General features: G+C 36.2%; 1 protein-coding gene and 1 non-coding gene across 2 annotated transcripts in view; one reads left to right on the forward strand and one right to left on the reverse strand.

Moving 5' to 3' along the window:
* Positions 1-1,254: 1,254 nt before the first annotated feature.
* AHR (aryl hydrocarbon receptor) overlaps positions 1,255-25,013 on the reverse strand; it is a 52,550-nt gene continuing 28,791 nt past the window's right edge. Inside the window, exons 3-11 of the mRNA XM_005892993.3 lie at positions 24,505-24,608; positions 19,451-19,540; positions 16,586-16,709; positions 14,650-14,780; positions 12,609-12,811; positions 11,820-11,929; positions 10,877-11,018; positions 6,965-8,207; positions 1,255-3,707 (exon numbers count right to left, since the gene is read on the reverse strand). Of these exons, the coding sequence (XP_005893055.3) occupies positions 3,573-3,707; positions 6,965-8,207; positions 10,877-11,018; positions 11,820-11,929; positions 12,609-12,811; positions 14,650-14,780; positions 16,586-16,709; positions 19,451-19,540; positions 24,505-24,608 (2,282 nt within the window). The 3' untranslated portion in view covers positions 1,255-3,572. The remainder of the gene's footprint in view (positions 3,708-6,964; positions 8,208-10,876; positions 11,019-11,819; positions 11,930-12,608; positions 12,812-14,649; positions 14,781-16,585; positions 16,710-19,450; positions 19,541-24,504; positions 24,609-25,013) is intronic.
* LOC138987661 (small nucleolar RNA SNORD31) lies at positions 12,860-12,925 on the forward strand. The gene has a single exon (XR_011464045.1). It is a non-coding gene; the product is annotated as a small nucleolar RNA SNORD31 (small nucleolar RNA).

A 25,013-nucleotide genomic window follows, 5' to 3' on the forward strand; every position in this document is an offset into this window, starting at 1 on the left:
TCAGTTGTACATACACATACATTTTAAAAATAATCTTTTCTATTATAGTTTATCATACTGAATACAGTTCTCTGCTATACAGTAGGACCTTGTTTATCCATTCCATATGTAATAGCTTACATCTGCTAACCCTCCTCATGGACATAAGAGAAGAGACTTGTCATTCCCAAGGGGGTGGGTGAGGGTTGAGGGAGGGTTGGAGTGGGAGGCTGGCATTAGGAAGGGTGTTTAATCTTGAAGGCAAGGGATGTCCTCCTTCTCCCTCACTGGAGGTTGGCTTAAGAGCAGAGGCCAATGGTACTGCCGGGGTCAAAGTACATAGTCACTTAGGGTGTGCTGTGGGGTTTTGAAAGTTTCAGTTATTAGTGGAATTGGAAGCATGGTCCTCTGGAGACATTGGGAAAAAGCTTAGAGCAATATTCCTTAGTCTGGTGAGTAGCTTAATAACATCCCTGGTCAGTGTCTGATAGGCTTGATAACAGGGGGGCAAGTTGAAGTCATTCATGCGGAAGGAAACCAACTGACTAAATGAAAGCAGGCATCAGGAATATGATTATGTGGGTTTTTTTCTTGGTTCTTTGAGATCAAATATTTGAAACTGAATACATTATGCACTTTTCAGACAAAAGACAGTGTTAGTCTTTCTCAAATGTTCAGACTCAGGTGTAATGGGAATTTGCTATGTTACTATCAAGTTGTTATGATGAATAAGTGTAAAATTAATGTAAACAATTGTTACTGAGAATGAAAACTTTTTCTCAGGAATTTTTCTTCAAATAATGCCAACTGCAGAATTCAAGGTGAGTGTTTAATAGTTATGAATGTAATACCAAAGGCTTAACATGCCATTTATATTTGATAAAGACATAAGTTTGGGCAATAACTTTTCTTATCTAAGCCGAAAATAGAACATGGGTTGTTTAAAATTTTTTTCATAAATATTCTTAAAATACTATTAAAATGGAATTAATACTACCACCACTAAACTATAACACTGATTGTGCAAGGTTTAAAAGAACAGTCCATTGCAGAAGCATTTTAATCTATGAGTTTCCTTGAAGTCTTTTTTTATATTCCAGTAAAGCCCAAAATATCCAGGGGAGCAGAACTTCGTAAGAAGTTTAGGAATTACTGACATAACCTATCCTTAAATATTATAGATTGCCTTCATCTGACATAATTATAATACTATACTATAAGTGCTCATTTCCTTTATGTGGACCAAAATTAATTTGTGTTAAAACATACTATTGATACTTGGTGATTATTTTATTACCATAAATTATTGTATACAATTTTTGATAAGGATACTATAAATCATATTTTAAACAAAAATGTATGCATGGCATATGTAAGCAGTAACATCTTGAAGGAGGAAACACCCATGAAAACATTTACCTAAAATTTAGTAATACTGAAAAACACTAGATTGTGCAGAGTAATGAATAAAAGCTATGCGTAATACACTGGAACACTGATAAATCTTCAGGTACTGGAGGAACAACCTGGCATAGGAAAAAGATCAGAGTAGAAACAGCCACATCCTTAGAAGTGCACGTCATCGAAAAATAAATCCCTCAATATAGCATTACACAAAGATTCTTCCTTTGGCACTTAGCAATACAGACAAAGGTGTATTGGGTTTAATGTGATTTTATTATTAGGTAAATTTTAGTTACTTTATATAGATAAAAATATACAATATTGCTTTAAATTTTTAAGTGTATACTTGATCGTCATCATATTCACATACAGTTTAGAAGCCTGTTTTTCCCCCACTAAACAGTTCATCCAGTAACATGTGGAAGAGACTAACAAAAATGATTTAGATGAAGACTTTTCATGAAAGGTTTCAATGTAAAAGTGGAATATTAATCTGGTCTAAATCTTTAGTGATTCCTCCTGCTACAAACAAATTATGAAATGTTTTAGACAAATTTATTTTTTTCAACACTTGAATTCATTGTCCAGGTTCAAAATTCTGTTGGAAAATGCATAAAACTGACTTAGCTGTTGTGTCTAAAGTCACTTTTATATACACTGATTTACTAAAAAAAGAAATGTATTTTAATACTACATTTCAGTTTGGGATTTCATTGTTTTTATATAATACATGCAAAACATGTCTATGCCTTTCAGCTGTCCTATTTAAGTAAAAGAAAGTCAGATGGTGGCACTTTTAAGTCACCCAAGGATGGTAAAGTTATTAGTGGTCTGATTAATTTGCTTTCTTAAAAGACACAGTGATAAAATATGTTAAGACCCGAACAAGTTATTTATGTGCATAAATAAGGTATGCACTATTTTTAAATGAAAGACTGAAAACATTTTACAAATATTGTTGTTCATTATAAACTATACAATGCACCATTTTTTTCACTTATACCAATACTTTGCACCAAACATTGCTATATTCAATCTTAACACTCCTCAAATATGAGAAAAACAAATAGTTTCCACTGTACTAAGAAGTGAAATTTATAAAGTCAACATACTACATTTTAAAGGATTACAGCTCTAAAACAGTTTTTAAAGAATTTATACATATTGAAATGGGTGCTGTACTTATTAAAGAGCTAAAAATAAAGCTGCTTCTCTTCATTTTAAGTTAATACTCAGGGTTGCATTTAACAGCAGATTCTTTACAGGGCAACATTCAACTATTAAGGTGGAGATTTTAGTAAAGCTAAATGGTGATATATCTCTTACTTTTGAAAACTCTTGAAATTTTAGTGCTGCTCTCTTACAATAACTAAAAAAAAATTTAGGAAGATATTTCCACTTCCAAAATTTTTCAACGTAAGGCACACGGCGACATTAAAATCTAGAAACAACTAGAGTAAGTAATATTTCTCTTTTCAACCATTATTTGCTCTTTACCTGAAGAAAGTGGGTGAGTAGTGCAGTTGAAACATGCCTAGATTAATAAAAAATGACTGAATTTAAGAAATACCAATAATATTTGTGTGCAGAATGGTATTAATTTTAAAAAGTATATTTTATGTAAATATATATTTTACAAAAATATACTCCCTACAGTGTTATAGGTAGAAAAAGTGTGAGGCACTTACATTACCAAGGAGGGAGGAGCAGACTGAGATTATCTTTTTATACAAGCACCAAACCACTTGTTTTAACCTCTGAGATAAAAGCAGAAGCTAAAAGTAAAAGGAAATAGTTCGTATTTGGTACACTAATAATCTACAAGTTCAAAACTCAAAGTATTTGATTTAATCTGATGGAAGTAATTCCACCAGAGAACATTTTTTCATATTTAAAAGTGTCATAATATCTCCCTGAAAAAGTTCTGTATATTCTGTGGTATTATTTCAGAATACTGTAAACTGGAGATGGTATTTCGCTCCTTTGTGACAGCATACTATTCTAATGATGGTAGCATAGGTGATTAACTCCTCTTATTACAAACCAGATTTTAATGTTTTTATAACAGTAAAAATAACATGTACATCAATGCCTCCATGTGAACTTGCTGACATCCAACAAGGACAGTCTTATTACTCTGTGATGCTTCACAAACTACTCAAAAACCAAGGTGAGGAGTGGGCTTGGAATTACAGGAATCCACTGGATGTCAAATCAGGGTAAGGTCTGGCTTCTGATGGGTGAAGACGGGTGGCAGGCTCAGTGTTACGCATGCTATTTAATTCAGCTGGATACGTTTCATTTAAAATTGCTCCGTTCTGAAACTGCAAACAGCAACTAATTAGAACAGATCCTTCATATATATTAAGCCATTAGATATGTGAAAATGTAGTTCTAAAATCTTTATCCTCCGAGTTGTTATTGTAACTCATTCAGTGAAGTCATATTGAACACAGGTATTAGTTGCACTTACAATCTTTCAGTTTCTCCATTAGATAGTATAGGTGAGTGATATTGTCTCACTTCAGATGTGGCACTCCATACATTGACTATTTGATCAATGAAATGCCTTTGGTTTGGGCAGGAACCACTGGATCAGAAAGTACCAGTCACGAACCACAGGTACTATTCTCTGTCATAAGTAAGTCTGCTTTGACCAGATTGTATCTCAGTAAGTTTTAGGTATCAGTAAACTACCTTCAAGATTACTACACTGGATTACAGATAACCCAGAACTTTCTGAAAAGAGGCAAGTTATGATTTGCAAGAGGTTTCTTAATATGTCTTATATACTATATACCATGGGTATGATTTCTAGAACCAATTTTATTCATAATATGCTTTTTTTTTTCTTGTTTTTTGAATTTTATTTTATTTTTAAACTTTACAAATTGTGGCGGATTCATTTTGATATTTGGCATAATATGCTTTTAAAGTACTACTAAAATTATTGTCCTAACTGTGGAAATAAAAATTACCAAAGTAAAGTGCTTGCTCTTGCCTTTTAACAATGAAATTTAGTCTCATTTCCGTAAGTGCTACTGGAAAAAAAGGAGGGAGGGGAAGACCCTGAGACACACAGTTCTGTGGAATTACAGGAATAATTCCTGTTACTAATAATTAGTTGGTGATGAACAGGGAATCCTGGCGTGCTGCAGTCCATGGGGTTGCAAAGAGTTGGACACGTGTGAGCGACTGACCTGAATAATTCCTAATAGTTCTGTAGGTTTTTATAGATTACAGAACTTTTTGAATCTTAGTATAATTAGTGAAAGTAATGGACTATAATCATACCTTCAATTGCTTCAAATGAAATTTACCTTTCTAAAGCCTATGTAACATGAGGTTTCTGTCCTTCTAAACTTTATCAAGTTTTCAAAGGGAAGGTAATAATCGCCCAGCAAAAGGTAGGTTTTGGATAAGTTACTTTCATCACTCAATACAATGCACATCAGCAACTGTCTTTAAAGAGACTGTGTGCTAAGTCACTTCAGTCATGTCCTACCCTTTGGGATCCTAGCCCACCAGGCTCCTCTGTCCATGGGATTTCCCAGGCAAGAATACCGGAGTGGGCTGCCATTTCCTTCTCCAGGGTATATTCCCAACCCAGGGATCGAACCTGTGTCTCTTATGTCTCCTGCATTGGCAGGCGGGTTCTTTACCACTAGCGTCACCTGAAAAGACTGCCTAGAGCAGTGCTAGTCAACAGAAATATAATGTGAGCCACAGATGGAGTTCCAACTTTTTTTAGATTTAATAACTCCTTTTTTTTTAAAGTTGCTCAGTCATTTCCAAGTCTTTGCAACCCCATGGACTGTAACCCTCTAGGCAACTCTGTTCATGGAATTCTCCAGGCCAGAATACTGGAGTGGATAGCCATTCCCTTCTCCAGAAGATCTTCCCAACCCAGGGATTGAACCCAGGTCTGCTGACTGCAGGCGGATTCTTCACTGTCTGAGCCACCAGGGAAGTCCAGTAATTCCTTGGGGGAATATATAGGTCCAGAATTCTTACTGTTCATAAGGAAGTAACACAAAACAGCGGGAAAGAACACACTGTAAGGAACTGGTGCTAATACAGGCCCTCTTCAGAATATAATTTTACAAAATTCACTTCTCTACAGTTTACAAGTTACCTACCTGTGCTTATTCTGCAGCAATGTTATGAGATAGACTGTAACTCCTCATTGTTAAATTTTAATATAACTGAACAATGTCAGGAATGAGGATAAGAAAAGTTTTCACAGTCTTTTTCTAGGGAAAAACTCATATGTAATCAAACAAACCAAGTGTATAAAAAATAATATCAGAAAAAAAACCAATTAATGAGAAAGCTGCAAATGACATTTATAAACTATTATTACAGTCTTATTGGGATTTGCTTCACAACTAAAATACACAGCATGAACTCAGTATTTTTTTTTTTTTGCCAGAATTTAAGGATGGTTTATTATATAAAAACTGATTAATGTAACACTCTACATTTAAAAAACAAATGGAAAAATAAACACATGATTATAATTATAGCAGAAAAAGAATTTTCAACATCCTTTCATGACAAAAGTACTCAAAAGAAGAGTGGGAAAACAAAGAAATTTTAATACAATAGAGGCCATGAAAAACCCACAGGTGACATCATATTTTCTAATGGAAAAGCATAAAGGCAAGCATAAGACATTCCTGGGTGGTCATAAAGAGCAGCAATCATTAGGAAGCACTTTAAGTTACCATGTTGGTAGAAGGGTCTGAATGACACATTTAAAACCATCCAGCTTGAGTCTCATGATAGAAAGCCAGATAAGTTATCTTTCTTATTTTTCTTAAGATACCAGGGAAAAAACTATTTTACCTTGAAGGATAAAATGAAGATAGAACACTGAGGAGCCTAGGACTTTTACCAGAGATCACCTAGGACAAAAGTATTTGAAGGAAACACATCGATACTGGTTTTAACCCAATTTCAACAGGAAGAGAATCAACATTTAATAATAATGAGTATAATCTATAAAAATACTGAGTCACTGTGTTATATACCTGAAAATGTAAATCAACTATGTCAGTTAAAAAAAAAATGAGCTTTGAAAAAACTATTTTTAAAACCTTAAAGCTTTCTAAGTCAGCATGTTTAAAAGGTCAGATTTTTTAAAAATCAACATTATTCTAAATCGTGTACTTTTAACTAATTTGGTAATTTTACTTTTGTGGATGTATTCATAGTGCTTTCATCCTTTATTTCTTTTAAATATTATATACTTGTATTAGTAACGTAAAAGTACCAGCTTACACAAAATAGTCAAATTAGAGATGTTCTCCCATACACGCTACAGATAAAAGGTTAAAATCAGTCACTGACAGAAAACTCATAATTTACATCTGTTTATAATGTATTTATTTCATGCATTGGAGAAGGAAATGGCAACCCACTCCAGTGTTCTTGCCTGGAGAATCCCAGGGACAGAGGAGCCTGGTGGGCTGCAGTCTATGGGGTCGCACAGAGTCGGACACGACTGACGTGACTTAGCAGCAGCATAATGTATGAAGAGGCATTTGAAAGGACTTACTCAGTTTGAGACCATACTTACCTTGTTTACAAATGCCTGTGAGCCTGGTGTGGTTGGGTTGTACTGCATCTGAGCCAGCTGGCTGTGCTGAGGGTCTGGCTGGCACTGGTACATTGAAACAGCCCCGGCGTAACACGTCTGAGGAGCTACCATGGCCGACTGTGGATTGAGTCCATGCTGTTGGTTTTCAGGAACTTGTAAACATGAGACAAAATCTTCTAAATTAGAAGCAGTGGTAGGGTACGGGGCTGGTTCAAAATCGCCCATGGGAAAGTCTAACTGTGCACCCTGAGGTTGCGGTGGCAACCCAGGCTGACTATAGGGAATCAAGTTCTGGGGGTAAGGCATAGGATCAAGCTCAGGTTTGTAGGGAAACTCCTGACTAGTCCCAGGTAAGTCTGCAAAGACGTACTGCTGGAGGTCTTGCTGAGGACAATTCAAAGGCACAGATTGGTTAGCGTTCCAGTTTGCGAACATGCTGTTAACTTGCATGTGCTTCATTTTCTGACACAGTTGCTGCTGCAGCTCCACTGTTGTGTGCCTCTCATGGGGCTGCAGCTGCTGCTGGTCTGACTGGAGCTGCTCCTGGACCATACAGCTAGGGTTCAGAGCCATGGATGGCTGCTGAGGGTACCCTGAACACCCGAAGGCAGGCTTATTTAAAGAGTCTTCAACGTAGGTCAGAATTTCATCTGTTAAGTCAATATCTCTGAAGTCATCTTCACCGGAAAAGTCCGTTCTGAAAAATTCCTCATTCTGCTGCATGTGTTGGATGTCTTCAAAATCAATGCCTAGGTGTTTCATAATGTTGTACAAGTCACTGTTTCTGTTATCTGCAAAGAGCCCGGTATGATCTCCAGAGAGAGTTGGGTTCATGTCCTGAGACTGGCTGATCTGCTCATGTTTCAGGATACTGTCACTCCCCATGGGTACAACATTGTTTTGCCAGTTACTGCACTCATTCAGAGAGTCACTGAAAAAATTCCTTTCAAACGGTGTACTAGTTGAAGCAGGATAGAGATAAATAGCCTCGTCTTGTTGCATCATGGCATTCAGGAGGGAACTGGGGTTGAGGGAATCCTTACTTAGAGCGGATGTGGTGGTTGACTCTTTTCCACCAGCACCATTTTTAGTCTTTATTGGTAAGGGATCCATTACGGAAGGAAAAGGGTTGCTTATCTCATATAAAATGGCGTCTCCAGTGGTAAACATAAATGGCAACTTCATATTGCGCTTGTTTAAGTGCTCCATTCCTTCTTCATCTCTACAGTTGGGCACAAGAAAGTTTGCATGTATTAGAAAAAGGTGTATCCTAAATATTTCCAAAATAATAAATTAAAGAAAAACTAGCATGCAAAATACACAGTAGTTAAGTTTGCTAGAGGTGAACATAAACTTGAGAGAAATCTTTCTGATGACGAGTACTTAAAATTGTTAAATTTAGATAGAATTTGTCCAAAAATTTCACTCTCAGATTCCGTCCCTACCTGAAAAAATAAATTCTGAATGGAATACAGATCCAAATATACAAGTGAGGCATGCTGAAATATAAAGCTCTAAAGGAAGACTGACATATGAAAATTAAAATTTTTTGCATGGGAAAAGAATTCATAAGTTAGGTTAAGGCATGAAATCAATGTCATAGTTTCATATATACTATGTAGTGTGTATATGTGTAAAATTGAATGCTGGTATTAGGTAAAGAGCTCCAAATGGGTCTAACAACCTCTTAATAACTGATAGAACAAGCAAACAAAAATAGCAAATGTATAAAAACATGAACAAAACAAACTAGACCACTGATATGTAAAGAATACTATACATACAAAAGAACGTGTAGTCTTGACAAGCGTATGTAGGCTATTTTATCAACACTGACCATACACTAGATTATAAAATAAGCCACAACAAATTTCAAAGGACTGAATTCCTTCAGGCTATTGTCTAACCTCAGTGGAATTAAATTTAAAGTAACAAAAAGACAACTAGAAAATCCCCTAGTATTGAACAGTACATAACACTTATGTTTCTAAATAATTCCTGAATAAACAAGTCAAAATAAATACTAGCACATACTTTCAACCGAATGATAAAGACAAAGGACTGTGGTTAAAATCATACTTAAAGAAAAACTAATACCTTAACCAAATACATTAAAAAAGAAAAAGGTGGAAAGAAATTCAAATTATACCCAAGACGAGTAAAAGGAAGGAAATAATAACGAACAGACATAAATAGGTAACAAATGTATAATGGGAAGAAAATCAATAAAACAAAAGCTGACTCCTTGAGAAGGATAATAAAATTAATGGCCTTCTAGGAATAGTGACTAAGACAGGGCACAAATTCCTAATACCAGAAAATATTTCTTAAAATTATATGAGTACAGAACTTATAGAACAGAAAGAAAATAAGAGCATAAAGGAGAAAAATCATGATGTTGATGAATGTGAAGTAAGTATTTGGTGTAAATTTGATGAATGTGAAGTAAGTATTCGGTGTAAAAATTCAACAACCACTCATGATGATGATATTCTGGTAAACTAAAGAAAGGGATGCTTTTAAACCTGAAACAATAAACCCAGTACTTACAAATATCATATGAAATGATCAAGTATTTGAAGTCTTTTTCCCTTAAAGTTGGGAATAATACCAAACTGAATTATCATTATTTCCATTGCATTCTACTGAGGGCCTAGCCAGTACAATGGAAGAAGTTAAAGACCAAAACTAAGTCTAAAGGTTAAAAGAAAAAAATTATTTGCAAACTACATAGGACATATTAGAAAACCTTCAAAGTCTACAGACATCTTATTAGAATTAATCAGTGAGTTGAAGTAAGGTCACTAGATACAAAACACCAATATTAAAAACTCAACTATTTCTATATATTATATATAATATATATGCACACCAATTAAAACAACATCATAGAACATATCTAGGAATAAAATTAAAATATGTATAAGACTCAGGTAAGAACAATACAGCCCATTATTAAGATGAAAACACGGGTACGTACACATGGACCGCCATATTCAATATAAAGATGTTAATTTTTCCAAAAGGAACTATAATTTCAGTATAGTCCCGTTAAAAATCTCAACAGATTTTTCCCATAGGAATTGGCAACTGATTTCTAAATATATATGGAAATATAAAGGGTAAAGAAGAGGCCAAGACTCTATCCAAGGAGAACAAAAATTCTGAACAAACAAGATGGTGGGCATAAAGATATCAAGGCATATCAAGATACAGAATAGTTAAGACAGACAATGTGCTTTGGAATAAAAACAGCCAACTTGACCAATGGAACCGAGAAGCAGAATCACAGATACAATCCTCTGATTGAAATGTAGTGCAGTGAGGAAAAGGTGGTCTTTTCAAAAAAATCATCTTTTGAATAAATGTTACTAGTTGATTAAATGTCCATATAAGGGAAAACGACTAATTCTGATCCTTACCCTCAAAGCCACATACACAAATCAATTCTCCAGAGTAGAGAAAATGTGTGCAATGTGAATATTTGACAACATACTCACTTCTAGAACATATGAGAAACTTAAGAATCACTGCCTGCTTATTACCAAACATATGCTAAATAAAGCACTGTTATGGTTTTATTTTAACAGACGGCCCTGGCTTTTCACCTTACTTTCAGATACCCAGGATGAACCCTTGGAGTTTTTGTTAATTATTCTCTTCAATAGCTCTACATCCATAGTTGTTCAAGAAAGTTGGTTAACTCTGATTTCTCAGTGTCTTTAACTTAACCTATGCTTCTCTCTACACATAGTATCTTTTCAGTGTTTATTTCCAGTGTAAATTCTCCTAGAATTTACTTTAAGGTTTTCATGTAAGAGGATTTCTAAAGCAAAGTGTTAAAAAGAAAAACAAAACAAAACATGAAACAGCCCAGGTCTTTGTGCTTACGTTAGAGGCCTCTGGGTTGCGATGATGTAATCTGGTCTTCCATTTCTATAAACTAAGCGTGCGTTTGACTGCACCCAAGCCCATCGGTTGTCTTTCGTAAGAAGCCTGAACACTATCATGCCACTCTCTCCAGTCTTAATCACTAAAACAAACCAACAAACAAAATTACATGAGCAAATCTAAAATCAACACAGTAAAGAAAATCTCTGTAATATTTCTGGATGTAATTCATGTATCACCAAAGATGATAAATACACTGATGACTTCCAAGTACAGTATATTAAAATGCATCAAGACAGTTCTTCAGCATTGCTGTTTTTTCCTGTTTCAGACTAAAATTATTCAAGGAAAGATTAAGTCAGACAATTCAAGTAATATGTGAAACTATAGGGACTAAGTATAGTTTGGGGGGGAAATTGTTTTCATTTTTAAAAGGGAACATGTCCTACAGTCTAATATTTTACTATACAATGTTAAAGTATAATTTGGGCTTCCATGGTGGCTCAGATGGTAAAGGATCGGCTGCAATGCAACAGACACAGGTTCAATCTCTGGGTCAGGAAGACCCCCTGGAGAAGGGAATGGCAACCCACTCCAGTATTCTTGCCTGGAGAATTCCATGAAGAGGAGCCTGGTGGGCTACAGTCTGTGGGGTTGCAAAGAGGCAGACACGACTGAGCAACTAACACTTTCACTATATTAACAAAGTTATGAAATAAATTGATGAGACAAAATGGCCATTTTCAGAGTAATTAAGCTACTCCATTACTGTGTGGCAGCTAATGAATTAAGAATGTAACTCCAGTTACTCACAGTTGTGTGATACTGAGTAGAAGCTAATCCAGATAGTTTCCTTAAACACTTTTATATCAGTAATAACCTGAAACAAGTCCTAGACTTTAAGGTATTTTCTCAGTCAAGTTCATAAGAAACTACAACTTACTTCGGATGTGGTACTCAGCACAATAGAGCATATCAGCAGCATGAATAAACTGGTATCCTGATCCTCTCATGCTCAGTTCTGCTTCAGTGTAGCCTAAAACAAGTTTTCCTCTGTTTAAAGGGAAAATAATAACAAAATTAAAATTTAACACAAATGAAGTCACCTACATAAATTAGTTATTTTCTGCACTATGTTGACATTCAGAATTTCACACTAGCAGGCAGAGACGAACACATTTCTATAATTGCTCCTTTTGCATATGTCTGCAAATTTCAGTTTCAGATAATTTTCATGGTCTTCATTCAGGAGAATAATCACTAAAGATGAGTCTAACAGAGTAGATTATATAGATGAAATACAAAATCTTTAATTATATTCTAGAATACTTTTACTCCATTTGGAGGGGCAGGGTTTCTCAAACCTGTATGCATTCTCATACTAGGAAGAAGAAAAGCAGAAACATACTTTGGTTACTGAACTTCCAGGGCTAAAAGTCAAACTTTGTACAATGTAAAACAAGCCAGCAATAAATGGATACTGAATCTTATTAATATAAACACATCATCTATAATTCAGAAATTGTGGCAATACTGTAAGATATAAAATAAATGATCTGTGAATGTGATGAAATTATTTTAAAAGGCTATGCTACAAACTATGAACTAATCCTAGCTACTATGATAATAAACAAGGTTATAAACTATACCATATGGAAAATATATATGTAAGACAGACTTACTGCAATAAAATACACACTTGGTAAAATAAACCCGAAAAAGTTTCACTTACTTGGCATCACAACCAGTAGGTGTGAAGTCGAGTTTGTGTTTGGTTCTAAAGATGAAATTTTTGGTTCGGATTTCAAGTATGGATGGTGGCTGCAGCGGAGTAGCTATTGCAAACAAAGCCAACTGAGGTGGAAGTATTGATCCATCTTTCCCTTTCTTGTTCTGTCCATGAAGATATTTCAATCTCCCTTGGAAATTCATTGCCTTAAGAAACAAAAAGTTCATTAAGATTAATGCTGTATAATTAAAATTAATGCTGTGATATGTTCCATATCACCCCAGTCTGATCACTATGACAAAGTTATTTTCTGAGCTGTGAGTTTGCCCTGGGGTGAAAAGTGACAGTGGTGGAAAACTGAGTAGGCATTATAGCCAATAGGAAGCTTTGGGGACTGGCTGGCTGCTTCTACAAAATGTCTGTTATATCTTCATCGCATATGCCTGTCCTCTGGGGATGGTTGAGAGACTTAGTTCCCAATCAGTTTTTTCCAGAGGAAAGCAGTAACATTTCTGCTCAACTCCAGTCTGAAGTTAAGAGGTCTGAAGAAAAAGCAAAGCACACAGAATGTAATCCAGCTCTTGGATAATATAAAAAGTGGAATTTCCTTATACAACTTACCTGTTACATTAGTATACAATCACTTCAGTTTCAGCCTTTTTAAATAAAAGTTTTGTTTTTTTAAACCTTTGAAAAATAAATAAAATGGTTCCGTTTTAAAGGGCTCAATCAAGGCCATTTTCAGTGTTTTGATAATTCCACAAAAGTTCATGAGGCTATCAAACGCTATTGTTGTTCCCTTCTTCCCAGGAAGCCCATTAAAAATATCCTAAAAGATAGTATGAGACTGTCCTCAAGGGACTGCTAAGTGACCCACTCCTTGTTTTAACAGATCACAATAGGAAGACCTACATAGTTTTCTGAGCTTGCAGCTGCCCTAGCATCTATGTCTAGCATGGGTCTGTGCACAGTGCATGCTCAAAATCTATTTCCTGAACAAATGAATTGTGATAAAGTCAGCAAGTCCACATTAATTTTCAAATACACATGGGCTAGATTGCATAGCTCAGAGTATATTTCAAAACTCTAGGAAATCTTTTCTGTAGAGAGAAAACACAACTGTTCAAAAACACTAAAATGAATCCTAAAACCATATAAAGAACGCAGACCTCTATTAGGATAAAGAATAATTTTAGAAGACAGAGGAAACAGACAATCATGACCATGATCAATTTGGTTGCTTAAAACAGTACTGACCAGGCCAAGGGATGACTCTGACATCAATATGACACCAGTACAAGGGAGAAAAGGCCCAATTACACAAAGAAATTTCACCTAGAAATACATCCTAATTGGTCATCAGTACAAGGAAAACTATCTCAAAGCACAATTTTAATTCTGGGTAAGCAAAATTCAGACATAAAACACCAACAAAAATCATTTTGTTAACAGATCTGTGGTGGAGTGCACTGTCTTAAGGATACAAGCGAGAGCCTGGACCATCTACCTCCACTCCTAGTGTTCTCCCTTTGCTGGTCATCCTGGGAATTCACACAGGATGTTGTGATGGGAGTTCACTCCAACACATGAGAGTTCACACTACACAAGAGTGTCTTATACCAGATGAGGATCCTGCAGTGATGAAGATGCAACCATTTTTCTACACGGCAGTTATTCTAGCCATATGGAAAGGGCCATGATAATTTTTCCATAAACCCAAAGAGGATAATAAGCAGTCTGCCACCAAAAAAGCGCTACCTAATTATCTTATACCTACAAAGTCCAAAAGAAGGGCAAAATACAATGGTCAATGCTATTCCATTCAGTCTTTGTTATACTGCATCCTCAAGGATAGAGGCTCTGAGTTACGGAAGATATTTTCAAAAATCTAAAAAGACTTTTAAAAAGTTACTTTCCTTTATAAAACTATTTAATTAAGTAGATTTTGAAAACCCAAACTCAAATACATTCAAATTTGTTTCACTTTTCTTTTTAATTTTCTACGACTTCATAGTAAATGCCAGTATAAGATGCTGCACCTTACCAGAAAACCAGATGAATTATCTAGCAGACACCTGAGTCGGCAGACGAAGCTCCTCTCCATAAATGAAGAGTTCTCTGGAGGAATCTGGTCTGGGTTATAATACACTGCTGGCTGGGAGAGTCCATTAGCTTCTATAGAGATAAATAGCAACACAAAGTTACTTTCCATTTTGCTAAAAATTAAGTGTTTAGGCTTCTCACGTGTTCCTAGTGCTAAAGAACCACCTGCCAGTGCAAGAGACATAAGAGACACGTGTTTGGTCCCTGGGTTGGGAAGATTCCCTGAGGGAGGTCATGGCAGCCCACTTCAGTGTTCTTGCCTGGAGAATCCCATGGACAGAAGAGCCAGGCAGGCTACAGTCCAGGGGGTCGCAAAGAATCAGACACAACTGAGCAACTTAGCACAGCACAGCACAAGTGTCTGAATAGCTGAAATCTGTGTTCATTTCTAAACCAAAGCTATGTTCTGATTATTAAAAAAAAAAAAAAAATCACTTTCGGAAGAGGAGCTAGTGAAAAGAAATTAAATCTTACTGAATAATACTTTTACTACATAGAACTTTACCTATTCAGCTGTTTTTATTTCTATTGAGCTATCACTGTCAACAATTTCTATATTTTCTAACACCTTTTTTCTCCTTTTTAACATTTTTACATATGTATGAAGACACTGCTTTTGTTGAAAAAAGTATTTTTTAATTCTTTCATATGCCAGTTTGCTTTTATATTTGGTGCATTTTCTTATATGCAGACTACATCATGAGAAACGCTGGGCTGGAAAAAGCACCAGTTGGAATCAAGATTGCCGGGAGAAATATCAATAACCTCAGATATGCAGATGACACCACCCTTATGGCAGAAAGTGAAGAGGAACTAAAGAGCCTCTTGATGAAAGTGAAAGAGAAGAGTGAAAAAGTTGGCTTAAAGCTCAACATTCAGAAAACGAAGATCATGGCATCTGGTCCCATCACTTCATGGGAAATAGATGGGGAAACAGTGAAAACAATGTCAGACTTTATTTTTGGGGGCTCCAAAATCACTGCAGATGGTGACTGCAGCCATGAAATTAAAAGACGCTTACTCCTTGGAAGGAAAGTTATGACCAACCTAGACACCATGTTAAAAATCAGAGACATTACTTTGCCAGCAAAGGTCCGTCTAGTCAAGCCTATGGTTTTTCCAGTGGTCATGTATGGATGTGAGAGTTGGACTGTGAAGAAGGCTGAGCACCAAAGAATTGATGCTTTTGAAGTGTGGTGTTGGAGAAGACTCTTGAGAGTCCCTTGGACTGCAAGGAGATCCAACCAGTCCATTCTGAAGGAGATCAGCCCTGGGTGTTCTTTGGAAGGAATGATGCTAAAGCTGAAACTCCAGTACTTTGGCCACCTCATGCAAAGAGTTGACTCTTTGGAAAAGATTCTGATGCTGGGAGGGATTGGGGGCAGGAAGAGAAGGGGACGAGAGAGGATGAGATGGCTGGATGGCATCACCGACTCGATGGACGTGAGTTTGAGTGAACTCCGGGAGATGGTGATGGACAGGGAGGCCTGGTGTGCTGCGATTCATGGGTTCTCAGAGTCGGACACGACTGAGCGATTGAACTGAACTGAATTGAAACATGAAACAATATATACACACTCCAGAATTAACCTTATACATTCCATCCCCTCTTTCACAATAGTGTAAGAATTATTTTTATACACTATATTACTGAGTATATGGCTATACTTTATCACTTGGAATTCATCAATGGCTGTCATCTCTCGAGGTCCTCCTTAGGTCATCAGGCTTCTTGTGACCTGGTTCTGGCCCATGGCTAGATTCATGTCTTTCCCCTTCTTCCTCATCTTCACTGTGGAGTTCTATATCCCTAAAGATTCTCTGCCTCCTTTCAGAGAATTCAATTCCCAACACTACCTTTTGGTAAACATTCTTACCATCAATTCTTTGTCCAGAGTCTGGACACTGTTGAGGGTTTAATGCCCAATGCAGCTGGCGCTGAAATTCAGCTCGGTCTTCGGTATGGATCAGTTCATACACACTCTGGTGGATGACATCAGACTAAAGAAAAAAGAAACAAATAAATTAACAAGTAGTGTTGATTTTTAAAAGGACTTCCTTGGTGGCTCAGTGGTAAAGAATCTGCCTACCAGTGCAGGAGATACAGGAGACGTGGGTTCAATCCCTGGATTGGGAAGATCCCCTGGAGGAGGAAATGGCAACCCACTCCACTAGTCTTGCCTGGAGAATCCCAAGGACAGAGGAGCCTAGCGGGCTATGGTCCATGGGGTTGCAGAGTCGGATGTGACTGAGTGACAGAGCACGCATACACTGATTTTTTAAAATGTGGTTTATTAATTTCAAAACCTAATTGCTAGATTACAGGGTGCTTTTTAGTGGTGATGTATGCAAATCAAACAGTTGCAAAGCTCTCCTGGAATTCAAGACAAGAAAAGCTAGAAAGACACAAGCACTACAGCTGACAAGTCAAAGGTTATTTGCCATCATTTCCCTATGTGAACCACTTTTTAGTCAAATAAGTCACGTTCCTGTTCCTTAACTGTAACACATTAGGTTCTGACAATTTTTATTTATGGATCTTTTAAAATAGAGCCTCTTATACAGATTGAAGTAAGTCAGAAAGAGAAACACAAGTATCATACGTTAACACATATATATGGAATCTAGAAAGACAGTACTGATGAACCTAGTAGAGAAGGAACTTGTGGACACAGCAGGGGAAGGTGCAGAAGGGATGAACTCAGAGAAGAGCACTGACATATATATGCTATCATGTGCAAAACAGACAGTGGGAAGTTGCTACATACCACAGGGAGCCCAGCCTGGCACTCTGTGATGACCTAGAGGGCTGGGGAGAGGGGAGGGAGGCTTAAGAGGAAGGGGTTACCTATATATAAAATTATGACTGATTTGCATTGTCGTATGGCAGAAACCACAAAACACTATAGAGCAATTTTCCACCAATTAAAAATTTTTTAAAAAATCTTCCTTTGACAAAACTTGTCTGAACATTCAGTTAAATTTGACTTCTCTCAGCTTGAAGTATTACATATTTACTTCACTGCTCTCTAACAGTTTTCCTGACATGAAATTTTGACTTCTAGCAGATTCCCTAAGACTAAGGGATTATGCCTTTACAAAGGTCAGAGTCTTTCCTCCACCTCTTGCTTCTCAGCATTTACTACAGTGCTGAGACCTCAGCCTTTCCACCATTAGCGTTCTAACCTTTTTATTGCAACTCACAGCAAGAAGTATTTTCCATCCATTGTGGGTGTTTGTGTGTGCATACAGACATGGAAAAAAGTTCCACAGAGCACTTTTATGTGTGACAATATTGTTTCCTATTTTATTTTAAGCAGCTAAAAAGAATGACTGGTGATCCTCTATATCAATTTCATCACCTACTCATGAGTCACGACCTACAGTTTTAAAAATGGTGCCATAAACCACCATCAATGTCAGATATAAATGTTTTCTTAAAGAATATCCAGGTTACGTATAACTAGGAAAGAAAAAAAAAACAAGATTGGGAAATAGCTAAGCTTTTTGATTTCTTAACTGTTATGAATCAATCAAATAATAATTAAGCTAGTTATGTAATGAAGTTTCTAACAGGTTTTTCCGTGGACGTTAATACATTTCCTTTAAAGTTCAAAAACACTTAGGTTTGGTGTCAGGAGCCAGATTCTACCACTTTAGCTATCTGGACTTGAACCTTCCTGTGAACCTTTTCTTCTAACATGAAGTCATCTCTGTGCCATCCATCACACAGCTGCCAGAGTTATCTTGTGAAATACAGACTGGAGCACATGCACCCCTTCAACAAAAGTATTCAGTGGCTTCTATAGTGCGTATGACATAATGTAAACTTCAGGCTGTATAACAGTGCAGACACTGTTATTCACCCATCAGTCTTGGCATCACCTGTGGAGCCTGTTAGAAATAAAATACATGGGCTCCACTATGACATACTGAATCAGATTATATGGGACTGAGGCTCATCAGTTACATGACATTTTATCAAGTTCTTTGGTGATTATTAAGAACATTAGAAATTAAGAACTACCGATATGTAAGAGTAGTGAGCATTCAAGTGTACTCACAAACTGTTCCCAAATCATATTCGATGTCTTCGCCCCTCAAATACACACAACACCTTACGAATCCGTATTCACCATATACTTAGTAACATTAAACCAGACACACTTACCTCCTTCAAGGCCTTCCAGCTTACTGCCTTATAGTATGGCTAGCTTTTATTCTCTGCATTCCCTCCACAACTGTCCACTCATCTGGACCCCACATTCTCTTCAGATTAAATACCATTTCCTTCAGGAAAACTTTTATAATCCACACAAGTAGGAATTAAAGGGATAAGCCACAGTATTTTGCTTGTACCTTTACATATTACCTCATTCATTTCATAGTTACCACTTGCCCTCCAATTTCCATAACTAATTTGATGGCAAATATTCTCCTGTCTGCCCCCATCCAAACCCCATCTGCTCTTTCTTATACATAAGAATTCCTTATAAATGAAAGAAAAACACAAAACCCATGAATCACATGTACCTTTAAGGAAATTATAATGCAGTAAAATATTAAAAGCATAAAAATATATTAGCTGCAAACATACATTTTTTTATTCTATAACATATGTATTTCAATTATATTTTTATCTAAAAATTATCACTTGTGTCCCTAAAGTATAAGATAAATAAAAAGTAGTAAGTTAGTTTTCAAAAAAGGATTTTTTAATGACCTAAGGAAACTATATTTACCTGCTGAAACCCCAGGTAATCTTGAATGGTAGAAGACGCATAGAAAACCAAAGCATCTGTAGTGACAACCAGTACAAAGCCATTTAGTGCCTACAAGGAGAAAAGTTAGAAAATTAGTAATGTGACTACCAATGTTATCATCCATTAAGTACTGACTTCAGTTAAGGTTATTACTTTTACTGATGAAAAATCTCTTAAATCGTTAAAATGATTACACTCCAGAAATGCAGAAACACCACACCCCCAGTGGTGAAAAGAATCCATTCGATTTGGCCAAAGAAAATCTTAGAGCTCATTGAATACTCAATCACAATAACTTGAATAAAATATTGATTTCTTCTTCCTCATGCTCTATAGATTTCATTTTTAATATACTGGACATGTTTTCTAAACATAATTGTACACATATCATTTACTGCACTCTGTCACGCTGTTTTTAAAGGAAGATAGCATGTAAAGATGTTGATTAGAGCCTTAAAAGAAATTTGATAGCAGAAAATCTCTGTGTAAAGATAGTTTAAGCACTAATACAGTTTGAAATTTAGATACTCTCAAAGTATTATAAAACATTGAAAACATTTTTATTTTACAAAAGGAATACAAATGGACTATACATTAGAACTAATATATACATGTAAGACAAGTATATAGCAAATTAAGTTCTATTTAATATAATTACTAATAACATTTAGGTTTAAAGCGATCATATTTTATGGGTGTTATTTCTGTTAACCTATATACTATGCTACTTTTTCCTCTTTGCCTCCGTTGGGCCAATCATTTTTTATTATCCTGTTTTCTTTCTTTTAGTTTAGAAGTTATGCTCTCTTTTCCTATTCTTTTAGTGGTTGTTCGAGTCCTGTGTTAATATCTCTATATGGTAACAAAAGTATTTAGATCACTTTAAGAATTCATTGTGATCACATCTTTTAAATCTCAAGCCCTCATTATTGCCTGCTCGAGTTCAACTCAGTACTTGTTTTTCTTCATGCTGTATGCGCTGATTGTTAAACCCTCCTGAGACACTCTTTTCTCTGTAAAGCGAGACATGGGATGGTTTAGTTTAAGAACCACGTAGTTTGGAGTCAGAATTTGGACTAGATTCTTCTCTTACTAACAGTGTGGTTTTGTTATTTACCCGTTCGAGCTTTAGTGTCCCTGACTGAAAACCAGGCTCTTCATCAGGTGATAGGATGACTATGTCTCACCTAACGCAGTGCCTGGTATACAGCTGGCGCTCAGCTCATGTGAGGCACCATTGTTACAAAAGGCAGCTGTGGAAATGAGCAGATCCAGTATTACCAGATCATGCTTTGTGAACTACAGGGACACATAAATGATAGCAAGTAGTCTGCTCAGCACTTAATAAAATGTTACACACGGACAGGACACGTGCTCAGTACTGAGATTCACAAATGAACAAGCCGTAGCCCCTGTGCTTATGATGCCCACACACTAGTAAATACCCTCGCTGTCAGACAGGGTGAAAGAACACAGTGACTGCCTTCCATTTCACTCCAATCCCTTTCACCTTCAGGATCCCTGGTCTATATTATACTTCTGAGAGCAAGCAGCACCTACTCTTTAACAATCACTTTTCTAAATGGTTTCTATGTATTCAAGTAACTTTTAATTCCCTCAGCAATCCACAGAAGTAGGTGTCACAGTCCAGTTTGTAAATTGAGGACACGGAAGTGAAGAGCTGAGAACAAGCTGAACCACAAGGGAGAAGCTGGCTCTAAAGTTTGCCCACTTAGCATCGTACGTCGTATCATGATCTGCTACCTTTAAGTGTTACTAATCACTAACTGTTGCATGGCTGTAACTCACAATCACAACTGGGATCTGAGATCCTTGACTTCACATATTATGCCTTATCATGCCTGGCAATTTCCCCAGGATGAAGAATGGCAACGGCACCCACCAAGAACTAAAGTGTCTAATGATTGAAGGTGAAGTTGCTCAGTCGTGTCCGACTCTTTGCGACCCCATGGACTGTAGCCTACCAGGCTTCTCCGTCCATGGGATTCTCCAGGCAAGAATACTGGAGTGGGTTACCATTTCCTTCTCCAGGGGATCTTCCCGACCCAGGGATCGAACCCGGGTCTCCTGCATTGAAGGCAGACGCTTTAACCTCTGAGACACCAGGGACCCCTCAAATTGAGCATTCTTAAGTTTTACTTGGTTGTAGTAGGGTTATGTCCATTACCACATTTTTTTTGTTTGTTTTGAAAATATCTTCCTTCCAGACAACAGTATCCATTGATCATATGCATATTATTTTGGAGAATATCATGTTTTCTAAAGAGTGGAAGAAATTTACTACTTTCCAATAAGCTCATTAGTGTATTCCTGGAGACACGAAGATAATTTAGGGTATGCCAGTAACTTTTAGACAAATGTTAACTGTGAGAAATAAACCAAAAAGCCTCTTAAAAATATATATGTACATATATATATACACACACATATATATATATATATAAAATGATCTGAAATACCATGCGGAATGAAGTTATACTGAATTACTATCTTAGCAAGTTAAGAGAAGGAATAAATTTGGTAATTACATACTAACAAGATTATTATTATTAGTCTCAGTCACAACTATCTGAAAATCAGGTTGAGCTACACTTACTATTTAATAAGAGAAATGAATTGCAATTAATACTGTTATTTATAATTTGAACTGTTGTTATTTCAAAAATGAAGCTGTAGATTTTAATAAGCACAATATTAGGTATCACCAGACAGAACATATATACATAATGAAAAGATACAAAAGTTACTTATTGTTTTATTTTCATTCCTTATAAGACAGTAATAAATTTAATCAAGAAAATAAATATTTTAAACTTTTGTTAAATATTTAAAAATATTTTCTTCATGTGCCTCCTTTGTTAAAACCAAAGGCAAAGACTCACCAAAGTTACAAGCCAAATAGTGTGCTGTACCTCTGGACATATCCTCTTTGGTAACTAGTTGATAACCACACATTATGGTAACTGTACATAATGAAATATCCCATCTTCACATGTCTACTATGCTTTTGGTCATCTGCTTCATATGGGATAACAAGTACTGTCCTAAGTAAGGGCTTCCCAGATTGTGGTAGTGTTAAAGAACCCACCTGCCAACACAGGAGACCTAACAAACAGGGATTCAAACCCTGGGAAGATCTCCTGGAGGAAGAAATGGCAACACACTCCAGTATTCTTGCCTGGAAAATCCCATGGACAGAGGAGCACGGGCGGGCTACAGTCCACGGGGTCGGAAAGAGTCATACATGGCTGAAGTGACTTAGCACGTCCTAAGCAAATTTTATAGTATGTGATGCCTCCTGCTGGAGAATAATCTACAAATGGCATAAAACAGAATTAATGATGGACTATTCATTTTAAATATTTAAGTGCTTCCAATTTTTAGAAAATTAAAAAGTGAACACCAGCTTGCAGCAGTATATTTTTATTCTGGGCCCTTGATATAGGATATGTTGACAATCTGTCTAAATGTTTTAGGGGGAAAATAAAAATCACTGCCCCATAATTTAAGCCAGTTTAAGATAAGAAATGTGAAGCATGCCACATTTGTCTATTTTCACTTGAGATAAAGAACTTCCTTATTACGTTACTATATAAACCGAGATGTATTTAATCACATTGTGTGTGTGTGTGTGTCTGTGTGTGTGGTGTGTGTGAGTGCGCACACGCTCAGTCGTGTCCAACTCTTTGTGACCCCCATGGACCGTAGCCTGCCAGGCTCCTCTGTCTATGAGATTTCCGAGGCAGGAATACTAGAGTGGGTTGCCATTTCCTTCTCTAGAGGATCATCCCAACCCAGGGATCAATCTGGCATCTCCTGCGTCTCCTGCAATGGCAGGCAGATTCTCTACCACTGTGCAACCTGGGAAGCCCGCTCTGTTTAATCATATTAAGCAGCAATTATTAGAATGCTTTCCTGTGACCTAAGGGGTCTTTGTGTTTCAGCTAATATATCAATACATAGAAATCCTCAGCCAGAGGCAGGAGGATGACTCATGGTTGAATATATTTAACTTTTTTCTAACATAATGGAAGCAAAAGTTAATTTTCCCTATCAGGGATTTGAACACAATTATAAAATTATAATTTGTTATATACAATTTTATAAATTATAATAAAATGTTATAAATTGTCAGGTTACACTTAACCATTTACTGAATGGAGTTACTGAAACTTACAGCTACTTTTTAATCACAGTTGCAAATTAAGTTCACATCTCAGTTCACTGGGAAGAATTAGAAATCATTATGTAGAATTAAAAATTCTGTAGACTTAAAAATCTGTAATATAGTACAGATTACAGCACATATCTTTTTGAGTTTCTTCTCTTTAATATTTTTAAATTGAAGTATAGTTAATTTGCAGTACTGAGTTAGTTTCAAGTGTACAGCAAAGTGCTTCAGTTATGCATATGTACATTCTTTATAGCATACATCTTCAGTCTTTAACAGAATAAATATCTGATAATTTAACTGAGAATCAAGCATTTTATCAGCTTCAAGAGAAAGAAAAATAGGAAAAGATTTAAAATACTTTCACAGACAAATCTACCAGAAACTCTCAGAGTTCTAATGCATGACAATAGGGCTGATAGAGGCTAAAAAAAAATCTATAGCATGTTGGTAAGCCATACACAGCTGCTAAAAGAAAATATAGTTACAAGAACACATTGTTCAGGTTAAGAACAATTTCTAACTATTAAATAAAATTATTTTAATGGCGCTATATTCCTAAAAACATATACCTAAAACCAGTGTCTTAATGAGAACCTTTAAAATGATCTAGAATTTCTTGCTACTTAAAGAAATGCAACAGGGAAAGTGATAACTGGACTTCTAATACTTCATAAAATTCCATTTATTCATGTACTAGCATTATACCACTACTGTAGTTCAGGTGAAATTGCTATGAATCACTGAGTCCTAAAGAAATGAGGGACAGTTAAAAGGCTGTTAACTAATTTTCCATTTATAATGGTTCTAATGAAAGAGAACTATATCTACTATAATTTACCTGTAGTAAGAATTCTCCTTCCTGCAAGTTGAGGCCTTCTCTGAATTTGGTTCGACAGTTGTCCTGGACTCCATTTCTGTCAGCTGGGGAGGACTTTAATGCAACTAGGGAAAAAAGAGGGAAAAACAAGGATACAGTAGTTAGTTTTTAAAATAAGCAATTTCAAAGAGCTCTAAGGAAAAAAAAAAAAAACCTATGTACACCAAAAAAAAGAGACAATTTGAAAAACTGGTATCTACTGGCACTGCAATGACTAAGTAAATAATCCTTTGCCAATGGGTGGTTTCTAATGTCAGCTGACAGATTCTTAAAGACAATTTTTGATGAGTTCACTATATGATTTTTGGCATATTACTTAAGAAGTTTCAAGTAAACTGCTTCCCAGGTGGCACGACTGGTAAAGAATCTTTCCTGCCAATGCAGAAGACCCAGGTTTGACCCCTGGGTTGGGAAGATGCCCTGGAGAAGGAAAGGGCAACCCACTCCAGTATTCTTGGAAAAGCCCATGG

This window comes from Bos mutus, chromosome 4 (assembly GCF_027580195.1).
Source record: "Bos mutus isolate GX-2022 chromosome 4, NWIPB_WYAK_1.1, whole genome shotgun sequence".
In the NCBI taxonomy this organism is placed as follows: domain Eukaryota; kingdom Metazoa; phylum Chordata; class Mammalia; order Artiodactyla; family Bovidae; genus Bos; species Bos mutus.